At 44.7% G+C, this 18,372-nt stretch overlaps 1 protein-coding gene across 2 annotated transcripts in view; it reads right to left on the reverse strand.

The window, feature by feature from the left end:
- Positions 1–18,372, reverse strand: part of LOC135378418 (uncharacterized) — a 61,598-nt gene that overhangs the window by 16,750 nt on the left and 26,476 nt on the right. For both annotated transcript variants that reach the window (XM_064611449.1, XM_064611448.1), the window contains exons 5-8: positions 17,152–17,285; positions 12,014–12,319; positions 2,364–2,506; positions 2,156–2,301 (exon numbers count right to left, since the gene is read on the reverse strand). In XM_064611449.1, coding sequence (XP_064467519.1) covers positions 2,156–2,301; positions 2,364–2,506; positions 12,014–12,319; positions 17,152–17,285 — 729 coding nt within the window. The remainder of the gene's footprint in view (positions 1–2,155; positions 2,302–2,363; positions 2,507–12,013; positions 12,320–17,151; positions 17,286–18,372) is intronic.

Below are 18,372 nucleotides of genomic sequence, written 5' to 3' on the forward strand. Positions count from 1 at the left end.
CCTGTTTTATTATATTTGTAGTTTGCTTTCTTGAGTAAAATTATTATTATTATTATTATTATTATTATTATTATGTAAGCGAGTGCAAAAAAAAAAGGAATACCGTTTCGAGCACTAGATTCTCCAGACTGGCATTGTAAGCGCTGTGTGTAGGCAATGTTAATAGCCTAATTTATAGCCGCTGGTAGATCCAAATGAGAGCCTCTGAGATACCGGCATCCGTACTATCCGATCACACTTGTACGTCGGCAACTCGGCATACAGTAAGTATGCACTAGTAAAACAATACGAAGAGCAACTAAACATTCCATAATCAGTCAGTACAGGCGGTAGTGACTTGTGAAAACAATAATTGTAGCATAAATATACAAGAACAAAAAAAAATTCTCATGTAGCAATAGGAGACAAGCAAAAAGACGTGAATGTCTCGAATCGAACTGCGGACCTTTCGTGGCAAAGTCCGACACTTTACCACTCAACAAACAACGCAGAGGGCGAGGGCCGCCTTAAACTCGCGAGGTCAACCATGCACAATGGGGATTATTTCGGGAGTCGGAGGCGAACGGCGTGATAAGGACGGCGACCGTGGCGCCATCTAGAATCGGGAAAATCGTGAATCGGAGTTGCTCCCCGACTGGTATGTCCTCTTAAGGTTAGTAGTACAGAATTTTAAAAATGTTCCGACCAAGGTCAAGGAGACAATGTATTTTACGCATGTTAGACTGACACCTGAATATGCGCGTATCTTATGGGACACAGATTACTCATCCTGTACAAGCGAACTAGAAAAAAAAAAAAAAAATGATGCAGCCAAGTATGTGTGCAATCGGTATTGTATTGCAGATACTGTTACCAAATGAAAACCATGCTGGAATGGCCTTTACTGTCAACATGTAGAACAAACTTTCTTCTAAAATTTTTGTACAGTGTTTATGATTACCAAACCATTTTGACCTTCGAAGTATTTGCAAACCTCAATATACAGGCTGACTAAGATTGATCATGCTCAGAAGATATGTGAATATAATACGTGGACAGACGTTTTTAAATTTCCTTCAGGTTTCAGTGTAATGTTGGAAGACATGTTTGTCTTGTTGGTACAACACAAGCCACTGTTACTTTGTGTTTCATGCATAAATTCCTTGCATTGTATGCGCATTTTCACACCATCATTTCCAATTATGTTTCGCGCTCTGTATTGCATTTGCATGAGGCAAATGAACGAAACACTGAAAGATATGACCTCAAATGAGGAGCCAGCGTGGACCCGCCGCGTCAACGACGACGGAGGAAGAGTGTGTGTGCATGCAGGCACCCTAGCAACATTCGTTGCTGCTATCTATCTATCCATCCACAGAAGGAAACAGAGTTAGTGCAAAATTAGCCTCCCCATTGTTGACATGAACTGCAACAACCTGGGATGGGTTCATTGGGTAGTGAAGGTGCTAAACCAACTGAAATTCTTCACAGGATGAAAGCACAGTAGGGTGACTCGTGTGTCTTTGCAGCAGCAAACCCCAAGAATTTCACAGCCAACCATCAGCAGCAAAAGTCATGCTCACTATCACCTTGGTTGGAAATGAGTTGTTGAAATTGATCAAGTGCACGAGAGAGAGAGAGAAGATAATGAATGGGGCGCTAGGGGCGATACTCTACCCAGTTGCTGGTGGTGATGAGGGTAATGAAATAATGAACCCTTTCACAATTTGTGTCCAGCGTTGGTGGGCTGGATTCGGCCAGGGACTGAGCAATTTCGATAGAGAGAAGGAGCCAAAGTCCAGCTGACTCCCGGAGAGTGCGGTCTGGCAAGGTTGGTAGATCTTTAACGGCACTGCAGTGACAGCTCCTTCAGTGTGTCTTCACACTTGCAGATATGAAGGAGAAATCTAGCCCTGAACTCACTGAACTTGCTCTTTTATTTCACCATGAAGATTGATCGTAATGCAATGACCATACTTCTACTGAGACATCTTGATGACAAAGCACACGCTAAGGGGTAACTGTGCCGACATAACCTCAGACAACACAGCCAGTGGTGGGATTCAAACCTGCCACCTCTCTGTGTCCAGGTGGACCTTGGCTACCACCAATGAGCAGATGCTTTTATGCGATCGACCATATTGCTGGTGCTAATAGAGTTACAATAAAAGCTTGCCCCTCTGGAAGCTCCTCTAATTCTGTGATCTCCATTGGAGTGAGGAAGAGGCTGCCATCTGGATCCAGGCTCTGCTCCAGCAGCTCCAGTGATGATTTCATTTCATTCTGCAGGGCGTTTACATTGTCTTCGATCCGTGACTTGAGCTGCGACACAGAGAGGATTAATAGCTTTAGAATTAATTACCACCCCGGGGTGTTATCATTACCCTGGAAAAGTGGATGCTGAAGATTTCGTGCTCACGATTCACTGCCTTGCACTGCTCTGCAAGCTTTTGTTTCGATGCAGCCAGGCTCTTTGTCAGGGCCTTGTTTTTGCGAAGGCTCTGCTTGTGTTTCCTTTTCAGTGTGCCTGGAATACAAGATGTGCTACAATTAAGGATACGCATCGACCATCCTTTACAACATGCTTGCAGAATTACAAGAACACTCAGTATACATACGGTCACTTATTTATTATTATTATTCGGGACGCCAGCCAGTAAGCAGCATAGCGAGGATAGCCAGAAAAATGTTATGGGGAGAGTTCTATGGGAACTTTACATGGGGGGTTCTAATAATAATAGTTAATTTATCACTTCCGCAAATGGGAGGAGGGAACAAAAAAGGACTTGACAGAGGCCCCAACTCCCAGCAGCAGCGTACAAACGTCAGTCACAGGCTCTTGACATCAAAAATAAATATAAATCCACTAGAAAAGCCATGAGCATAATCAGTTCTAGACAAAGGAGATTTTTGCGATTTTACAACACATAGATAAATTATGGGCGTAGTACAATGTGGAAACACTCATTGCATGCATAGGTTGCATACCACATGTAATATACTAATTTTATTTATTTATTTGAAATACTACTGGCTTCCTCCTGGAAGCCTAAGTAGGAATGGGAAAAGACAACAAAACCGAACAATGACAGAATTGTACATCTATGCCAACTGCCCTGACAGCAACGACAGAAACTCAACTACAGTCTTCGCCGTGACAACCTCCTCCAGTAGGCTATTCCATTCCTCTACTGTCCTGGGGAAAAAAGATAATTTAAACGCGTCTATTCTACATTGGTATGGCTTTAACTGCAGAGCGTGTACACTACGAATAGATCTCTTTTCCTGGAACATAATGTACTGATCCCTATTAATATTAAGCTTATTTTTGAGGATAAGAAATAAAGTCTTGAGTCTTGCAATTTTACGTCTATTGACCAAATTCTCCAAATCCGCTTTGTAGTAAAGATCTGACACCGAACTCAGTCTCTCGTATCTATTAAAAATAAAGCGAAGTGCTCTCTTTTGGACTGCTTCAATTTTAGAAATATTTTTTACAGTTTACGGATCCCACACAACACTTGCGTATTCTAATACCGGTCTAACATGTTGAAGATTACGCTTTAAATACCAGAGCTTAGCGGAAGACTTCTGGACGATGCTGTCCACATGCAAATTCCATGTCAAATTATTTGAAATATTTACTGAAATATTGAAATAAGATATTTAAAATTACTAACAGTGGATAACGTACATGAATTAATCTGGTAATCGAAAAATAGTACTTTTTTTTTCCTAGTCACATTCATGCACACACACTTCTTCGGGTTTAAAACCATCTGCCAAGTGTGACACCAAGTCACAACCTTCTGTAGAGACTCATTTAAGAAGACTTGATCTTCAACAGTTTTAACTTGGGAATAAATAACGCAATCATCTGCAAAAAGGCGGCAACGAACAAACACCCTTCATAATATCATTGATAAAAATTAAGAATAAAAGCGGCCCAAGAACTGACCCTTGCGGGACACCTGACAAAACGCGGGAGCAAGTCGACCGGGTTTGCTTTACTTCTACATATTGTTGTCTACCAGAAAGATAATCAGTTAGCCAGCTGATAATACATGGGTTAGAAATAATTTTACCAAGCTTCAGAAGCAATTTTTCGTGAGAGACTTTATCAAACGCCCGGGATAAATCTAGAAATATTACATCAACCTGACCACGAGAATTCACAATCTCCGCAAAATCATGTACGATTTCGATTAATTGAGTTACTGTGGAGACCCCCGCCCGAAATCCATGTTGAAATGGGTTAAAAAATTTATTCCCTTCGAGGAAGGATATTATATGTTTACTAATTATGTGCGCACGTCGGCAACAAGGAAACCGGTCAGTAATTACAAACATCCTCAACGCTGCCAGCCTTATAAATCGGCACAACTTTAGCAATCTTCCACTGTTGTGGGACTGATCCTGTTGATAGCGATTGCTTGGAATTCACTACACTGCTCCGCGTAACGTGATAAGAACGTATTGGGAATGTCGTCCGAACCTACCGCCTTTTTGTTATCAATGTTAACAGCTGAAAAATTCCATGTATCGATAACTCAATGTCTGGAAGCGAATATACGTTATCGTCAAAGTCAGGTCGAATGCCATCATCAATGGTGAACACAGAACAGAAGTAATCATTAACATATTCACAAATCACATTAGTGTCACTAATCACAGTACCGTCCACCTGTAACCTCTCAAGTGATTTTCGTGATGGGGATAAAAAAACGCCAAAACCTGGCCCGATCCTCTTTGAGAAATTTGTGCAGTGCCACATTATAAAAATGAAACTTGGCACGTCGCACTTGAGCCTTAAAGCACTCAATTTCTTAAAAGCATCACTATTCCCCTGACGGTTCCTTTTCCGTTCTCTATTTACCTTTCTTTTCAGATGAATAATGTCACGGGTGATCCACGGGTTATGTGTTTTTACCTTCTTTACTTTACGCGGAACGTACAAAGCCAAACAAGATTTAACAATATTAACAAATTCGTTCCACAGCGAATCCACCGTACAGTTCTAGTCTTCAAAAGTATCCATAAATGACCGAAATTTGAGGTCGAGAAAATCAAGTACACCTTCGTCTTGCGCATGACTGAAATCATAAAAAATATTGCGCTTACATTCAAAAGAGTCCCGATTACATTCAGCATTGAATACAACCAGTTTGTGATCAGAAATACCGTCATAAACTTCACAATTATACGGCTTATTCGTCATATTATTGGACACAAACACAAGATCAAGTAATGAACCCGACGATCCATGTAACCTGGTAAAATCTTTGACAACCTGACACAGGTTTAACTGAAAAATGTAATCAGAAAACAAATCTGTACTCTGACAGCCCCGCCTACCTATAGATAAAGCAGACCAATCGATGTTGGGCAAATTAAAATCACCTACCAATATAATCTGGTATTTTTTAGATAACGGAGAAAGGTAGCAAAACAACTTGTCGAGGACTCCTATCCCACTTTGAGGTGGTCGATAAACAACACCAACAATTGTTATCGGGCGGAAAGACAACAATTTGACCCAGACTGATTCCACTCCGCTGATATCAGGCAACCAGATATACGATATCTCTTTCTTCACGATAATTGCAGTACCCCCTCCTCTAGAATCTCTATCACAACGTTCGATATTAAATCCTTCAGGTATCACTTCCGAGTCATGCACACGATTATGTAACCACGTTTCCGTTATCGCGGTAATGTCTGGGTCATGGATAAGTAAAGTATTCTCAAGATCCACAACCTTATTTAGTATGCTTCTTGCATTTAGGTTTATTAGCCTCAAATTACTGGATGTGGAGGACATTTGTCAGTTGTCACTTCGGGTAGAACTAACAGGTACTCTCTTATTCTGTCCAGAATCCCAGGTGAAAAATTCATTATTGATCCTTAGTTTCATGAAATGGAGTGACACTTTGTCCCCTTTCCGTCTATTTTCAATTGCACTGTCCCACAACTTCTGACTGATTTAGAAAAGTCCTCTGTGATAGAGATACTAGATCCCTTTAGCTTGAAACAGTTCTTAAAAACAGTAGTCTTCTCAGAGTAGTTAAACAGACGTAGAATGACGGGCCGATGTTTAGACTGAATCCGTCGGCCAAGACGATGGACACGTTCAATTGATGTCAAACTCACTCCCAAACGACCAAAAATTTCTTCCACAACCTTACTCAATAGGGGAGCCGGAGTTTCGTCAACGTCCTCTGACAATCCGTAAATAACAATGTTGTTCCTCCGGGAACGGTTTTCCAAGTCATCGACTTTCATTTCTAAAGACTGAACTTTCGCTTTCAAACCAGATATTTCTTTGTTACATTCCTCAACCAGCACTGATACCTTTCCAATTTCATCTAGCTTCAGTTCAATAGTGATGTGACTCTTTAGCGATGTTGTCACTCGTATAAAATCGCTTCTAACTGGCGCTGCTCCGCAGAGGAGAAAAACACGACTGCTCTCTTAGGAAGACAGACGAACACTACTTTATTGTACAACAGACGGAAATTGGGAGATATCACCAAGTCCAATTCGGTTAAAGTCACGTTCCAGGCCCCAACCTGCCGCGTATTCGGTTACATATGCGGTCTTCTGTTTATGTCTGGCCCTTAAGGGGTCGTCTAACAAGTGATTCATTCGTTGTTTCGTTTTTGTATCACCACAAGCAGAAAAAAGAAGAAAAAGAAAGGTAAAGGTATTCACACCAGTTTCACTATCTGAAATGTCCTGCCAGAGGTAAACAAATGGGGGGAGGGGTAAACCAATTGGGAACGACATCTAGGTTACCATGTGTTGCATTAGAGATATGATACACAAAACAGTGTAGGCCACAGGTAGAAAAATGGAGTGCAAACCCAATGTTGAGGCAGCAACTTTCACCCCGAGCAAGGTTTTTCGCACATTTTCAAAAATGTATTCCTTGTAACCGTGTCCCACTAAGCTCTTCTTTGACTAGAAATCCTTCCGCTCATTCAAAACGTCAATCTACAAATCCTTCAATTTATAAAAGACTTTCGAGAAATCTTGGCAATATACGCGCCGAGAGCTGCACAGCTATACAGAGACTACATTAGACTGCGTAAACAACACATCCAAAAAGGCCTTAATTAAAAATTTCTCAAGGTCCATATCGGAGCTTGCACTTGATGAAGCTAATTCCAGTCATTTCGCCTTACATGAAAGAACTGATGTTCTGAGGCTGGAACAACATAGAAGAGACAAATACATACAAAGCCTCAATTTGCCTAAGAAATTAACGATGAAAGATTAAGATAAAGATTAAGATGAAGATAAAGATTAAGATGAAAGAAAGGATTATTAGGGGACGGACCCAAAGTAGCCAAGACATTCTGACCTCGATATACGAACGGGCGTTATGAACGTACAGAGGACAGGCCAATGGACCGGAGGATAATGAAAGTTCCTCAGTACGTGCTGCCAAGGTCAAACATACAATGTCCCAACGCCACTACGTTCCACAAACATGATTCCCCATTTCCTGAAAGAATAATTCCGGCATTTACGGTCGAACGGTTGTGAGTTTGGACCAGGTCTCCGAGATGGAATCATCTTGCCATTCCAAGAGAAGGCGTTCAGCCCTGACAGCCGGTGACAAGCGTGATATAAGCTGTTGGAAACAGTCTCATCCGCGCGCGATACGGTACTTTGAGGACCGGGTGGATGAGTCAAGTGTCAGACTTCTGTCATCTCTTCTAATCAGGATAGACCCTGCAGAAAGTATGGTGCAAAGCAAATTTCCCGAGTCCCTCGGACTTGACCCAGATAGTGACTCCAGACCCGGACATTGGCCCTTCTTGGAAGTCTCCATCTTGAGATCTTGCCGGGTGTGTACTAATCCTTGGCCAGTGAGGGTTCTATTATGTGTGCCCTGACGCGGTCACGCCGAATTCTGACCTCGCCGAGCAGGGACCTGCTAGAACTTTGCTTTGTTCTGGGTCAAATATACTTAGTGGCATAGGCGCCGATTGCGGGGGCCCTTGCCCCCCCCCCCTCCCCCCGGAACATGAACTAAGGGGGGGCACCGCCTCTCCCGGGAAGTCCCGTTAAGAGGCTGACACGAACCTTTCGGGTCAAAAGAGCAAAGAGGCAGCAATCCCAAAAATGCATCTTGCAATTTGTAAAATATGTATCCGTGCATCATACTCATTATGACAGTAGAAGGTGAGGCGAAGAAACACAGAGGATGACACAACACATAGCCTGAATTTCGCCCAAAGCAATCGGATCCATGAAACGAAGGAGTCGAAAAGGTACCAGCAGCTGCCAGTGAGGTGTAACGGTAGGATCTTCGGAACGCACATCCGTTGGGAGTGGGTTCAACTCCGGCTGCTCCATTTCATTGACCATGTTAAGGAAGAGGTGGATAAACAGCTGGGCTCGTGCTAATCCCCGAGCTAAGAGGGTGTGCATTATTATTCCTTTTGGGTTTTAGTTCAGTAAACGTTTTGCTCTGGCTCAGATCGTCAGGCTCTTCCTCTACACAAATTTGGTGCCGAAACCCGGGAACCCCTGCTAGGGACTTGAGAGTGGAGGACATTCACAGGCCAGCGCGATGACGGAGGCGTCACAGGAATCGACTTCGAGGGTTATTCTCCTGCAAAAGAGGAAGTCGTTTCGGCAGAGATTGACCACTGTACTGAATGAAGCCGAGCAAGCTATGCAGGTCGTTGAAAGCTCTCAGGATCACACCACTCGTTGTGAGGTACTGCTTGAGCGCATCGTCAAATTCTCCGCCAGCCTGGATGACGTGGACAGAAAGTTGGAGCCTATGTTTACAGTCAAAGAGGTTGAAGCGGAACTGGAGAGAATGATCGACTATCAAGACCGGGTAACCACCATCACCTGCTTACTGAAGAAACATATCGTCGCACAGTCTTTGAGAGCTGCTTCCATACTGGAGTCCAGAAATCCTGGTGAGCTGGCGCTTCCCATTGGAGAACGTAGTCGAACTGTAGGAGATGGCCGTAACAGACCACAGTTACCGAAGTTGGAACTACTCAAATATAATGGCAGTCAAGAACACTGGCAGGAATTTTGGATAAGGTTCGAGTCCCTGGTAGACGGCAATGCTTCCTTGTCGAACAACGAGAAGATGTCCTACCTGACAGCGGTTCTTACTGGCGAGGCTGCAGCTTCAATAAAGGGCCTCCAGCTGACGGGAGATATATACGGCACTGCGGTCAAGATAATTAAGGAAAGATTTGGAAATCCAAACATGCTGGTACAGTTTAATCTGAAGCGGTTGCTAGGTCTTCAGCCAGTACGCTCCTCCCGCAATGTTCTCGAACTGAGACGTCTTCACGACACAGTGAATGTTCATACGAGGAGTTTAGAAGCGCTGGGTACTACCTCAAAGTCATTTTGCTCTCTACTGTTTCCTGTTCTACAACAAGCGGTTCCGCAAGATATGATTCTCAGCTTCCAGAGGAATGTTCACGGCGACGAACAATTGCTTGGAACTACCATCGTCAGAAGATCGGTATGAGATACTTCTCACGTGCTAGACTTTATCAAGAGGGAAGCGGAGTGCAGGGAGCAACTGCCACTGGCTACAGGGGACAGTGTCTAAGACACGAGGAGGCCTATTCCGACGATCCAGAGGAAGTTACAGCAAACTTCTTCTGAAGGACTGCCGTCCGCCTCCGCTCTTGGCGTTGAAGCCAGGAAACCGACTACCGCTCGTGACAAGACGGAGCCCTGCTTCTTTTGCGGGAATGATCACGAGATGCTGAATTGCAACTTACAAGCAAATGTGGCAGAGTTAGAAGAAAGGCTTCGTAGCAGCCACAGATGCTTCGGATGCGGCAAGCAGTATCATACATAAAGCCTCCAACTTTCCGCGATTCCGCGAAATTTCGTGGAAATGGCGATCTTCCGCAGAATCGCCTTTTTTCCGCGGAAATTCCGCGGAATGCTGTAATTCACTCTGCAATTAATAATTTATGCTCCCTTAGTCAATAATGCCTATTAGATCTATCAAAGCCCTTCGCTAAAAAAAGCCTCGTGCTAAAAAAAAACCTTGCTTCGAGCGATGCCTGCAAACGGCGCCGACAGCAGACGTGCGACCAGCGCGAGTCACATGGCACGGTTCTCCTCTCCCCGCGTGTTGTAAAGAAATGAGAAAGGGTCAGCGCGCATGTGCATTCGGGGAACGGTGGAGAACGAACGCCTTCCTATTCGTACGATGTTATGTCGCACCTTAGCAAGAAAACTGCGCGGGATCGCGCTCGTGAATACAGAAACGCCGGATTCTATGAGGACGGAGGCATCCTTTTTTGCAAGGTGTGTGCTAAGTCTGTCGACCATCGACGACCACGTAATGAGCAACAGGCACCGCATGAACGCCTACAAGTTGAAGCGACGGCAGGAAGAAACGCAGCGAGGCAATAACGTTGCTGCTGGTTGTTCTGGACTGCAACAGCGTGATGTAAGATTGCAGATGCTGGACTCTGTGGTCACAGCCCGGGAAGCAAGAATGGACGTTGTTACGGAATTTCTGGAAGCACTCATTGCTGCTAATATTCCGCTGGAAAAGGTTGGACGCCCCCAAATAAGGAATTTCTTGGAGACGCGAGTTACCAACGGCGGGTCGATACCGGGGCCGAACGCACTTCGCCGTCGAATTCCAGAACTGTTCGAGAAACACGAAGCTTGGCTTAAAGGCGTGCTGCGTGGGTCGACAGTATCGGTGGTGGTCGACGAAAATAACGTGGTTAACAGAAAATAAAAGTGTGTTCATCTCTTTGAGGTACTGACTGGCTTGATTTGAGTGCATCTGCTTCGAGACATGCATTTGTGCCACACTTGCAGAATGGCGCGGAATTCGCGATTTTTACTCGCGGACGCCCGCGGATTTGACATTGGAGCCCCGTGGAAAAATTAATTTTCCGCCACAGAAAGTTGGAGCCTTTAATCATACAGCAAAGGTCTGCCGATCATTTCGTAGCCTCAAATGCAGAAAATGTAATGGACGACACTTAACTGTGCTGTGCAAGCAGAAGAGTACAGTACCAAGGCCTGGAGGGATGGTACTCGCAAGTGGCAATAACGTACAGGTTCGCGACAGGACATAGTCCTGCTGCAGACTGCGCAAGTAGTCGTTTGCGCGGCCAGAGGGAAAGAGAAGTGCGTCTGTATCCTCATAGATGGGGGAAGTCAAAGAAGTTTCGTTAAGCGAGCACTGTCCAAGAAGTTGCAATTACCGACTGTTGGGAAAGAGCATGTGGTAATCAATACGGTAGGCAAGGCTGGAACCGAATCGTTGCATCTTAGGGTGAAAGTCAGGCTTCGGTCGCAGCATACTTCCGAGGAAGTTTGCATTGAAGCTCTTGAGATACCAGAAATCTGCATCAGCAATCTTCCTAATATTGACCGTAAATCTCTTGCTCAGCTCAAGTCCGAGGGAATGTCTTTAGCAGATGAGGCTACGTTCGCTGACACGTCACCTGAAATACTGATACTGATACTTGAAAAACAAGTGTGAGGTGGACAATGTCTGCTCCCACGTGGACCCAGCATCAGAGACAAAAGCCGACCGGCTTACAAAGCCATATACCCCAAAAATGAAGACCACGTGCCCATGATTCCCACTTAATTTTGGGCTAAAAATTCGAGGGTATTCCAATGGTCTTTAAGGTTCAGCTGTCATTTTGCCTGGGATATAAAACATGGTTCATGGCCAGGACTTGAAAATTTTGCAAAACCTTTCGTAAGCTACAGGTATTACAAAACAGTCTATACATGGGCACAGAATGCAGAAGTCATCTGATCCATAGGTGGAAAGCAATGCATTACATTTGTATAATGAGTAATCGTAATGCATTACAATTCGGGAAAAGTCATCAGTAATGGTAGTGCATTACATTTTGACCTAGTAATCCATCATGGCATCACTCATTGCTCTCCTGGCACTACTCCCCTCTCATGCGCAAGGCACAGAGTCATAGTGTATCGTTACTGAATAAAGTTTTTCTAAATTCGCGGAGGAAAAAGTTGCTAGGTTTACCCTTAGACGAATCACGAGGCGTGTCCTGAGGATCTTCATGAGGCGCATCCTGAGGATGTTCATGAGCAGGTGGCTGCTCGAAGTCTAAAGGTGTCACCGACCAGACTGATTGGTTACCAAGCACGTCTGACTTTTGTGAGGACGTGGAGGGACGTGGCTCTGCAGGTGTCGTCTGTTGGATCCTCTTGGAATTCCTCCGGTTGCCCAAACTCAAACGGAATGGAGACGTGCCGGGTGCAATGCTTCTTCCGGATCTTCCCCTTCGAGACGGTTTTGGGGGACAGATGGGGGTGCTGGTCTGCACATCTGTAAGGGAACAACACTTATTTAAAGCGGCACTAAAATGTAAAAACAACTTGCTCTCAAATGAAAGCCCGTGTTTCAATTAGTATAATGCAAGCAAAACTAGTTGACACAGCGTGACCGTTTAGGCGGCGAATGGTATCCCCAGGAGGGCAAAGATTGGCGCCATCCAATGAGACAGCAGGAAAAGCGCGCGCATGCCTATCGTGGGCATGTGGATTTGGAACGGGTCCGATCATAGTGTTCCGTATATGTGCATTTTTCAATACCAATTCACTGAATTGTAGCTCACAGTAGTTCTCGCGAATGTTCCAACACCAACATTTATCTTCACGTGCTTCGGACAGTGATGCAGGTCCACTTTGCAACACGGACTATGTTTTTCGCCGGGACTGCTCCATGTTGTGGCACGTGCAGTATGGACTAAAAGCACCGATGCACGAGCTGAAACGACGTTCACTGCTTAGCGCCGAAGCAAGAAAGAGTCCAGTATAATTGGATTGTAGCTCCATAACGGAATCCAAGTTTTGAATTATGATAACAAGCAGTGATGGCCAGTAGTTAACTACATGTAGTTAAACTACCTGATTGTAGTTAAAAGGTAGTTATCCACTACTTGCAGAAATGTAGTGGCAACTACTAGTTAAACTACTATTTCGAGTAGTTAGGTTACTGCAGGCGCCAACTACTTCTGATTTAGCTGCAAGCTTTATGGCACGATTGTGCTTCCGACTTTTACCTTGAGCTACTTGTTTGATGAGAACGGAGGAGCAGAGCAACTGTGCCGTGCATGTGTACTAAATCTTCACTTTTATCACTGCTTGCGATTCATATTTAGGTGTCCAAGAACACTATAGAATGGATTGGTGTTGATGGACAACGTTAAGTAGTGGGGAGGCTTCTGGGAGCGTATGGTACGCTCAGTTAAAGATGCTCTCAGAAGAACACTACGTCGGAGTCAGCTAGACTTTCAACAGTTGCTGACCGTGTTAACAGAAGTCGAAGCGATCGTCAACTAACGGCCATTGACACAAATGTCAGAAGATCCTGGCAACACCCAAGCTTTGTCTCCGTCGCATCTGATATTGGGGAAGCGACTCAAGGTGTTGCCGCCAATTAAGAGACGTCAGACAGCGTGCGTAGACGCCGAACAATTAGAAGTGCTTCAAGCAAAGGAAAGGCTCCTCACTGCATACTGGAGGCAGTGGAACAAGGACTACTTGCTACAGCTTAGATCTGCAAACCTGAGTCGACATGCAACCTCCAACAGCATTCAACTGCAACAACTCGTACTACTGGCGGATCAGCGGCAGCCAAGGATGTTTTGGAAGCTAGCAAGGGTGCAGGAGCTTCATACTGGACGTGATGGACTTGTACGATCGTGCACGCTCAAGACAGCCACTGGTTCCTTCATCAGAAGACCAATTCAGCTACTTCATCCGCTTGAGGTCTAGATTTTGAGACGTATCGGGCGGGGGAGTGTTAAGGAAGAGGTGGATAAACAGCTGGGCTCATGCTAATCCCCGAGCTAAGAGGGCGTGCATTATTATTCTTTTGGGTTTTGTTCAGTAAACGTTTTGCTCTGGCTCCGATCGTCTGGCTCTTCCTCTACAGATCATATTCATTATATTGCGCGCATTTCGGGTCAAACACCGAGGATTCAATACATTTTGTTCTTTTTGCACTCAGTTTTCAAAGGCGTAATGCCTTCAGTTGTGCACATATTCACTGTTTACGATCTCTCCGTTTTTTCCTTTGTTTTGCTTTTTCTGTTCTTCCTTCCTCTTATTTCTATACCAGCTCTGCATACATCATAGGATCCCGCCAGAGTGTGTGATTCAGCTTTAGTTTTGGGTTCTTCATTTTTCTTTTCTTTCCTTCTCTTGACTTCCCCCTTTCACTTTTTCTTAATAACAAGCCGACATCCATCTGGCTTACCTTTCCTTTCTTAAACATATCCCCCCCCCTCCCCCCCCGCCAGAGTATACTTACTTCGCGGTGCACCCTTGCCCCCTCCGGGAAAATGAAAACTCTCTGCCTCTGCTTAGTGGAGTCACGTGGTATCTCTTTGTCATCTTTTTGGGACTTGTGTTTCGATGACTCTTATCACACCGCAGCGGGTAGCGTAGTGCGCGGGGTTTAGGTGATTCATGTGACATAGCGGCGACTTGCCGCATTGACCATGCAGTCGGTGACTTTTGCGTTCAAGGATAAATAGTATCTTAATTGTATTTCAAATACTTTTTCAAGTATTTTGTACTCTATCTTAATTACTTTAATTTTCATGTATTTATACTCTATCTTAATTACCATTCTAACGTTAGTATTTATTATCTTATCTTAAATACATTTTTGAGTATCTTGTACATGTCTGGCCCACCGCTTCCACAACACTTCTCAGAATGACTTGTCGCGGGCAGCATACTGGTGACACACAAGATAGGTTCTGACTTCTGAGCATCAGAGGATTGAATCTAACACCAAGTTTCTTAATCTTCAAACTTTTTAAGCTTCCAGATTTCGTTTTTGGCATTACCACAAGGCTCGCAACAGCAGGCAAAATATGGGGAATCAAGTCTGCTCACACTGCACGTGGCATCACTTTCGCCCGTGTACCTATGGCCAGAGTTTGAGGTAACTCGTTACTGTAACTAGGTTCCTTTTCTTGATAACTTGTAACTTAACTCGGTACTTTTGCACCGTGGTAACTTTAAGAGGAAACCGTTTCTTGTTCAGGTAACTTTGCCGAAGTAACTTAAGCTAAGTTACTTTTAATTCGCTTTTCACTCACGTCCACTTATTTTCTTGCTTTCTCTCCGGTTCTTTTGTGGCATTTTATGCCACAGAATGTGATATTCAATCAATTACAGTATTTTATTCAGGAAGTAAGAACCGCTGCCATTGAAATGAAGCTGAACCATAGTGCGCCCACAGGGAGTAAGATGCAAAGCGTTCGAATTGTTGGACATAAACGAAAACTAAGCATGTTGCACTCCTCCGCAAGCAACTCAAGGTCGAACTCAACTGCTCACACGCGCTGCACCTATGTATGTAGTGCTATTTTCTGTGCGAAGTAACTTGGAAGTAACTCCGTAACTGCGAGTTACATTTCAGGCTGAAGAACTTTGTTATTAACTTTGGTACATTTTTCACACAGTAACTTAACTTGTAAAGAGTTCTTTGTGATGGGTAACGTCTCAATCTATGCCTATGGCCCTGACTGCGGCGAGGACGGCAGCTTCCTCAGGTTGCCAAACAGTAGGGATTGTACTGGAATTGAACCTACCTTTATACATCACAGCCCTCAGCATTTTTACAGTGTGTCAAATTAGTTGTAAAAAAGAAAAACGCTTCAAAGGATTCTTGTAGATGTAAACAAAACCAAAAGGTGGCTACATTTTATAATAACGACCAACAAAACAACACAAAGAACGAGTAAGTGACCACACTGAGATGTTCAATTCTCAGCTTCCATTCCAGCACCTTTCAGATACATTGAAGGGATCGCTAGTTTCAAAAGGACGTGACCGATGTCAGTACAACAGAGTTTTGCCACCGCTTTAGGGCCATTACTGCATTTTTCCATGTTTAATCAGAGCTTTAGGCATCTACGCCAGCATAGGCATTGACAGGCACAATCAGATCAATACAGGAGGTTCCCCAGCACTCAGTTCATGTTCCTGTGTTGAAAAGGCACTATTGGAACCACTGGACAAAAATAGGCGTTTTGCTAGAAATCCAGGGTCTAAAGGGTCTAATCATAACGCGGTGAATGACGAGATGCATGAAGTAGGGCACGCAGACGGCAAATGCCCTAGAGGCCCTAGAATTAACCAGCCAGACATATCTCTGGGCGTCCCTAGTTGCCGCAGCGAAAACGCCGGCAGCATGTCTTGCACGGGTAATTGATGGGCCCTTATCCGCACTGACGCCACGTCTTCCCCACATGTTTCACTTGGTACTAGAACACTGTACTGGCACAGGCTCACCCCTGCAAAGCATTACTTTTTCGGGCATGGGCTGGGCTCGGGTTTGACATTATTGGTCCGGACCCATACATTACCGGGCCTATGTTGAGCTCAAGCAAGTGGTTCTCCACTATTAGTAAGACAAGGTCAACTTTTACAGCCCACTACACTGGGCCAGGCCGAGGTAACCTTTAATTTTGTGAGCTAGAGCCGGGCTTGGGCCATGCTAGGTATGTAGCCGTCAGGCCGGGAGAGTAAATCACTGGTTGGAAAGCCGGGCTCGATCCTGTCATGGTCCTAAGAATGTGGCCCTGCCCGGCCAAGAGTACTGATGTCAGAGCTGTCGTCAGCATAGAAACCTATGGTCTGTTTTTCCTGCTGCTCTTCTCGGCTGCATCATAGAGGAAGCAGGGAAGTTCCAGTGCAGATATTGCGCCGATGTTTTCTTCAGAGCAGCATGCATGGAACCATACATACATACATCAGCTCGTTGCATGTGAATGTTGAAAGCTGCTTCTATGAGCTTTAGAGGTAGCTGTGGACCAGAACAGCGTTTCTCGGAGTGTGCAGTAAATACCCCTAATTCATGGCTCAAGTGCTTTACGAAGTGACATCAATACCGTTACAGCAAAGCAAAGCAGCGGCTCTGATGTATCAGCGCCCAAATGTCACCATTGTCTGCTGTCGCCATGTCGGGAATCGTACTTGCACCCATTCCACGACCGAACTCGAGGATCGCCTACCCACTTGGTCACATGATACAACTCTGTCATGTGACCAACGCCTACTTGAGAGTTTGTTTTGGAACACGGCCGGAATGTGCCATCGAGGCTGGTTGCAGGCATGTAATACCCCAGGCCAACTAACCATTATCCAGTGCCCGCCATTCGGAGTGTACAGGAAGCTCTTCAGTTTTCTCAGGTTGTTGTTCTTCTTCCTCCTCCTTGTAGATGACTGATGCATTTGTCTGAAGATGGGAACCTGGAGGCCAAAGGTCCTTCCTGCAACATAAAGTGCAGTGAAAACAAAGATCGACAAAGTGTGCGTGGAAGATAGATTTCACTCATAAAATGTACTTGGATGATCTGCGTATAACAGCAAACAGGCTGCAACCCATCAATCTGTTCAGCCCTCAAGAAGGTAGACTTTCATTGGCACAGCAATTCATTAGTACAGCATTTTTTAGAACCATAGAACTTTGCAACTAACAGTCCCCTTAAACTAGGTCACTGTGAGCAACAAGTACACATTCCCACTGAATTTTGGAACAAAACTTCAAGGACCTTTTAAAGGGGCACTAAACCGATATAGGAGCAATGATGTATCAGTAGGAATATGTCCATTTAACTCTGAAACATATTTTCTTAAATTATGAAGGTCGACAACGACGTAGTAGCACAGAACGCTTTGCGCACTATTTCTTGAACTTGCTCCGCCCTTCAAGTTCTCACAACACTAGGAGCGACGTTATTGTGACGTTTCGTGGGGGCCACCACTTATGTTACTGCATTTTACCGTGTATACCGTGAGCGCCATTTCCCCAGAAGCGGAAGATGCGAAAAACGTCGTAGCTTTCTGCTGTTACGTGAGCGCTCAGCATCGTGTCTTCACGTACACTGCTGACCATGGGGAATATCCTGCGCCACAACCACGCTGACGGCGGAGTCTGCTAAATGCACAATACGCCACTCCCGGTAGTCTGCACAGTGCGAATGCTCAGCACAACACGGGATGGAACTTTGGCTCTGTAAGCAATATTTTCATTTTTTCTTTCGCTAGAATCTTCCGCGAGTATGTCGCTCGTGTGAATACACTGTTTGAATAAGTGTTTTTTTTTTTTTTCAGAACCGCTACACTCACGAGGAATGTCCTTCCACACCGTATTATTTGTACATCTTTTCTCTAATAGACATGAGATTTCTTTATAAGCCACACTTATTCTTTGAAGTGAAACCCCAACAATGGGACAGCAAACAGGTTCTCCCCCACGGCTGACCTTGTGGGAATCCAAGATTGGTTGACGACGCAAAACGCCACTCGGAGATGAGTCTGCCCCGTTTGCTGTAGCCGAGTGACGTGTGCTGACGC

This window comes from Ornithodoros turicata, chromosome 1 (genome assembly GCF_037126465.1).
Source record: "Ornithodoros turicata isolate Travis chromosome 1, ASM3712646v1, whole genome shotgun sequence".
NCBI lineage: Eukaryota > Metazoa > Arthropoda > Arachnida > Ixodida > Argasidae > Ornithodoros > Ornithodoros turicata.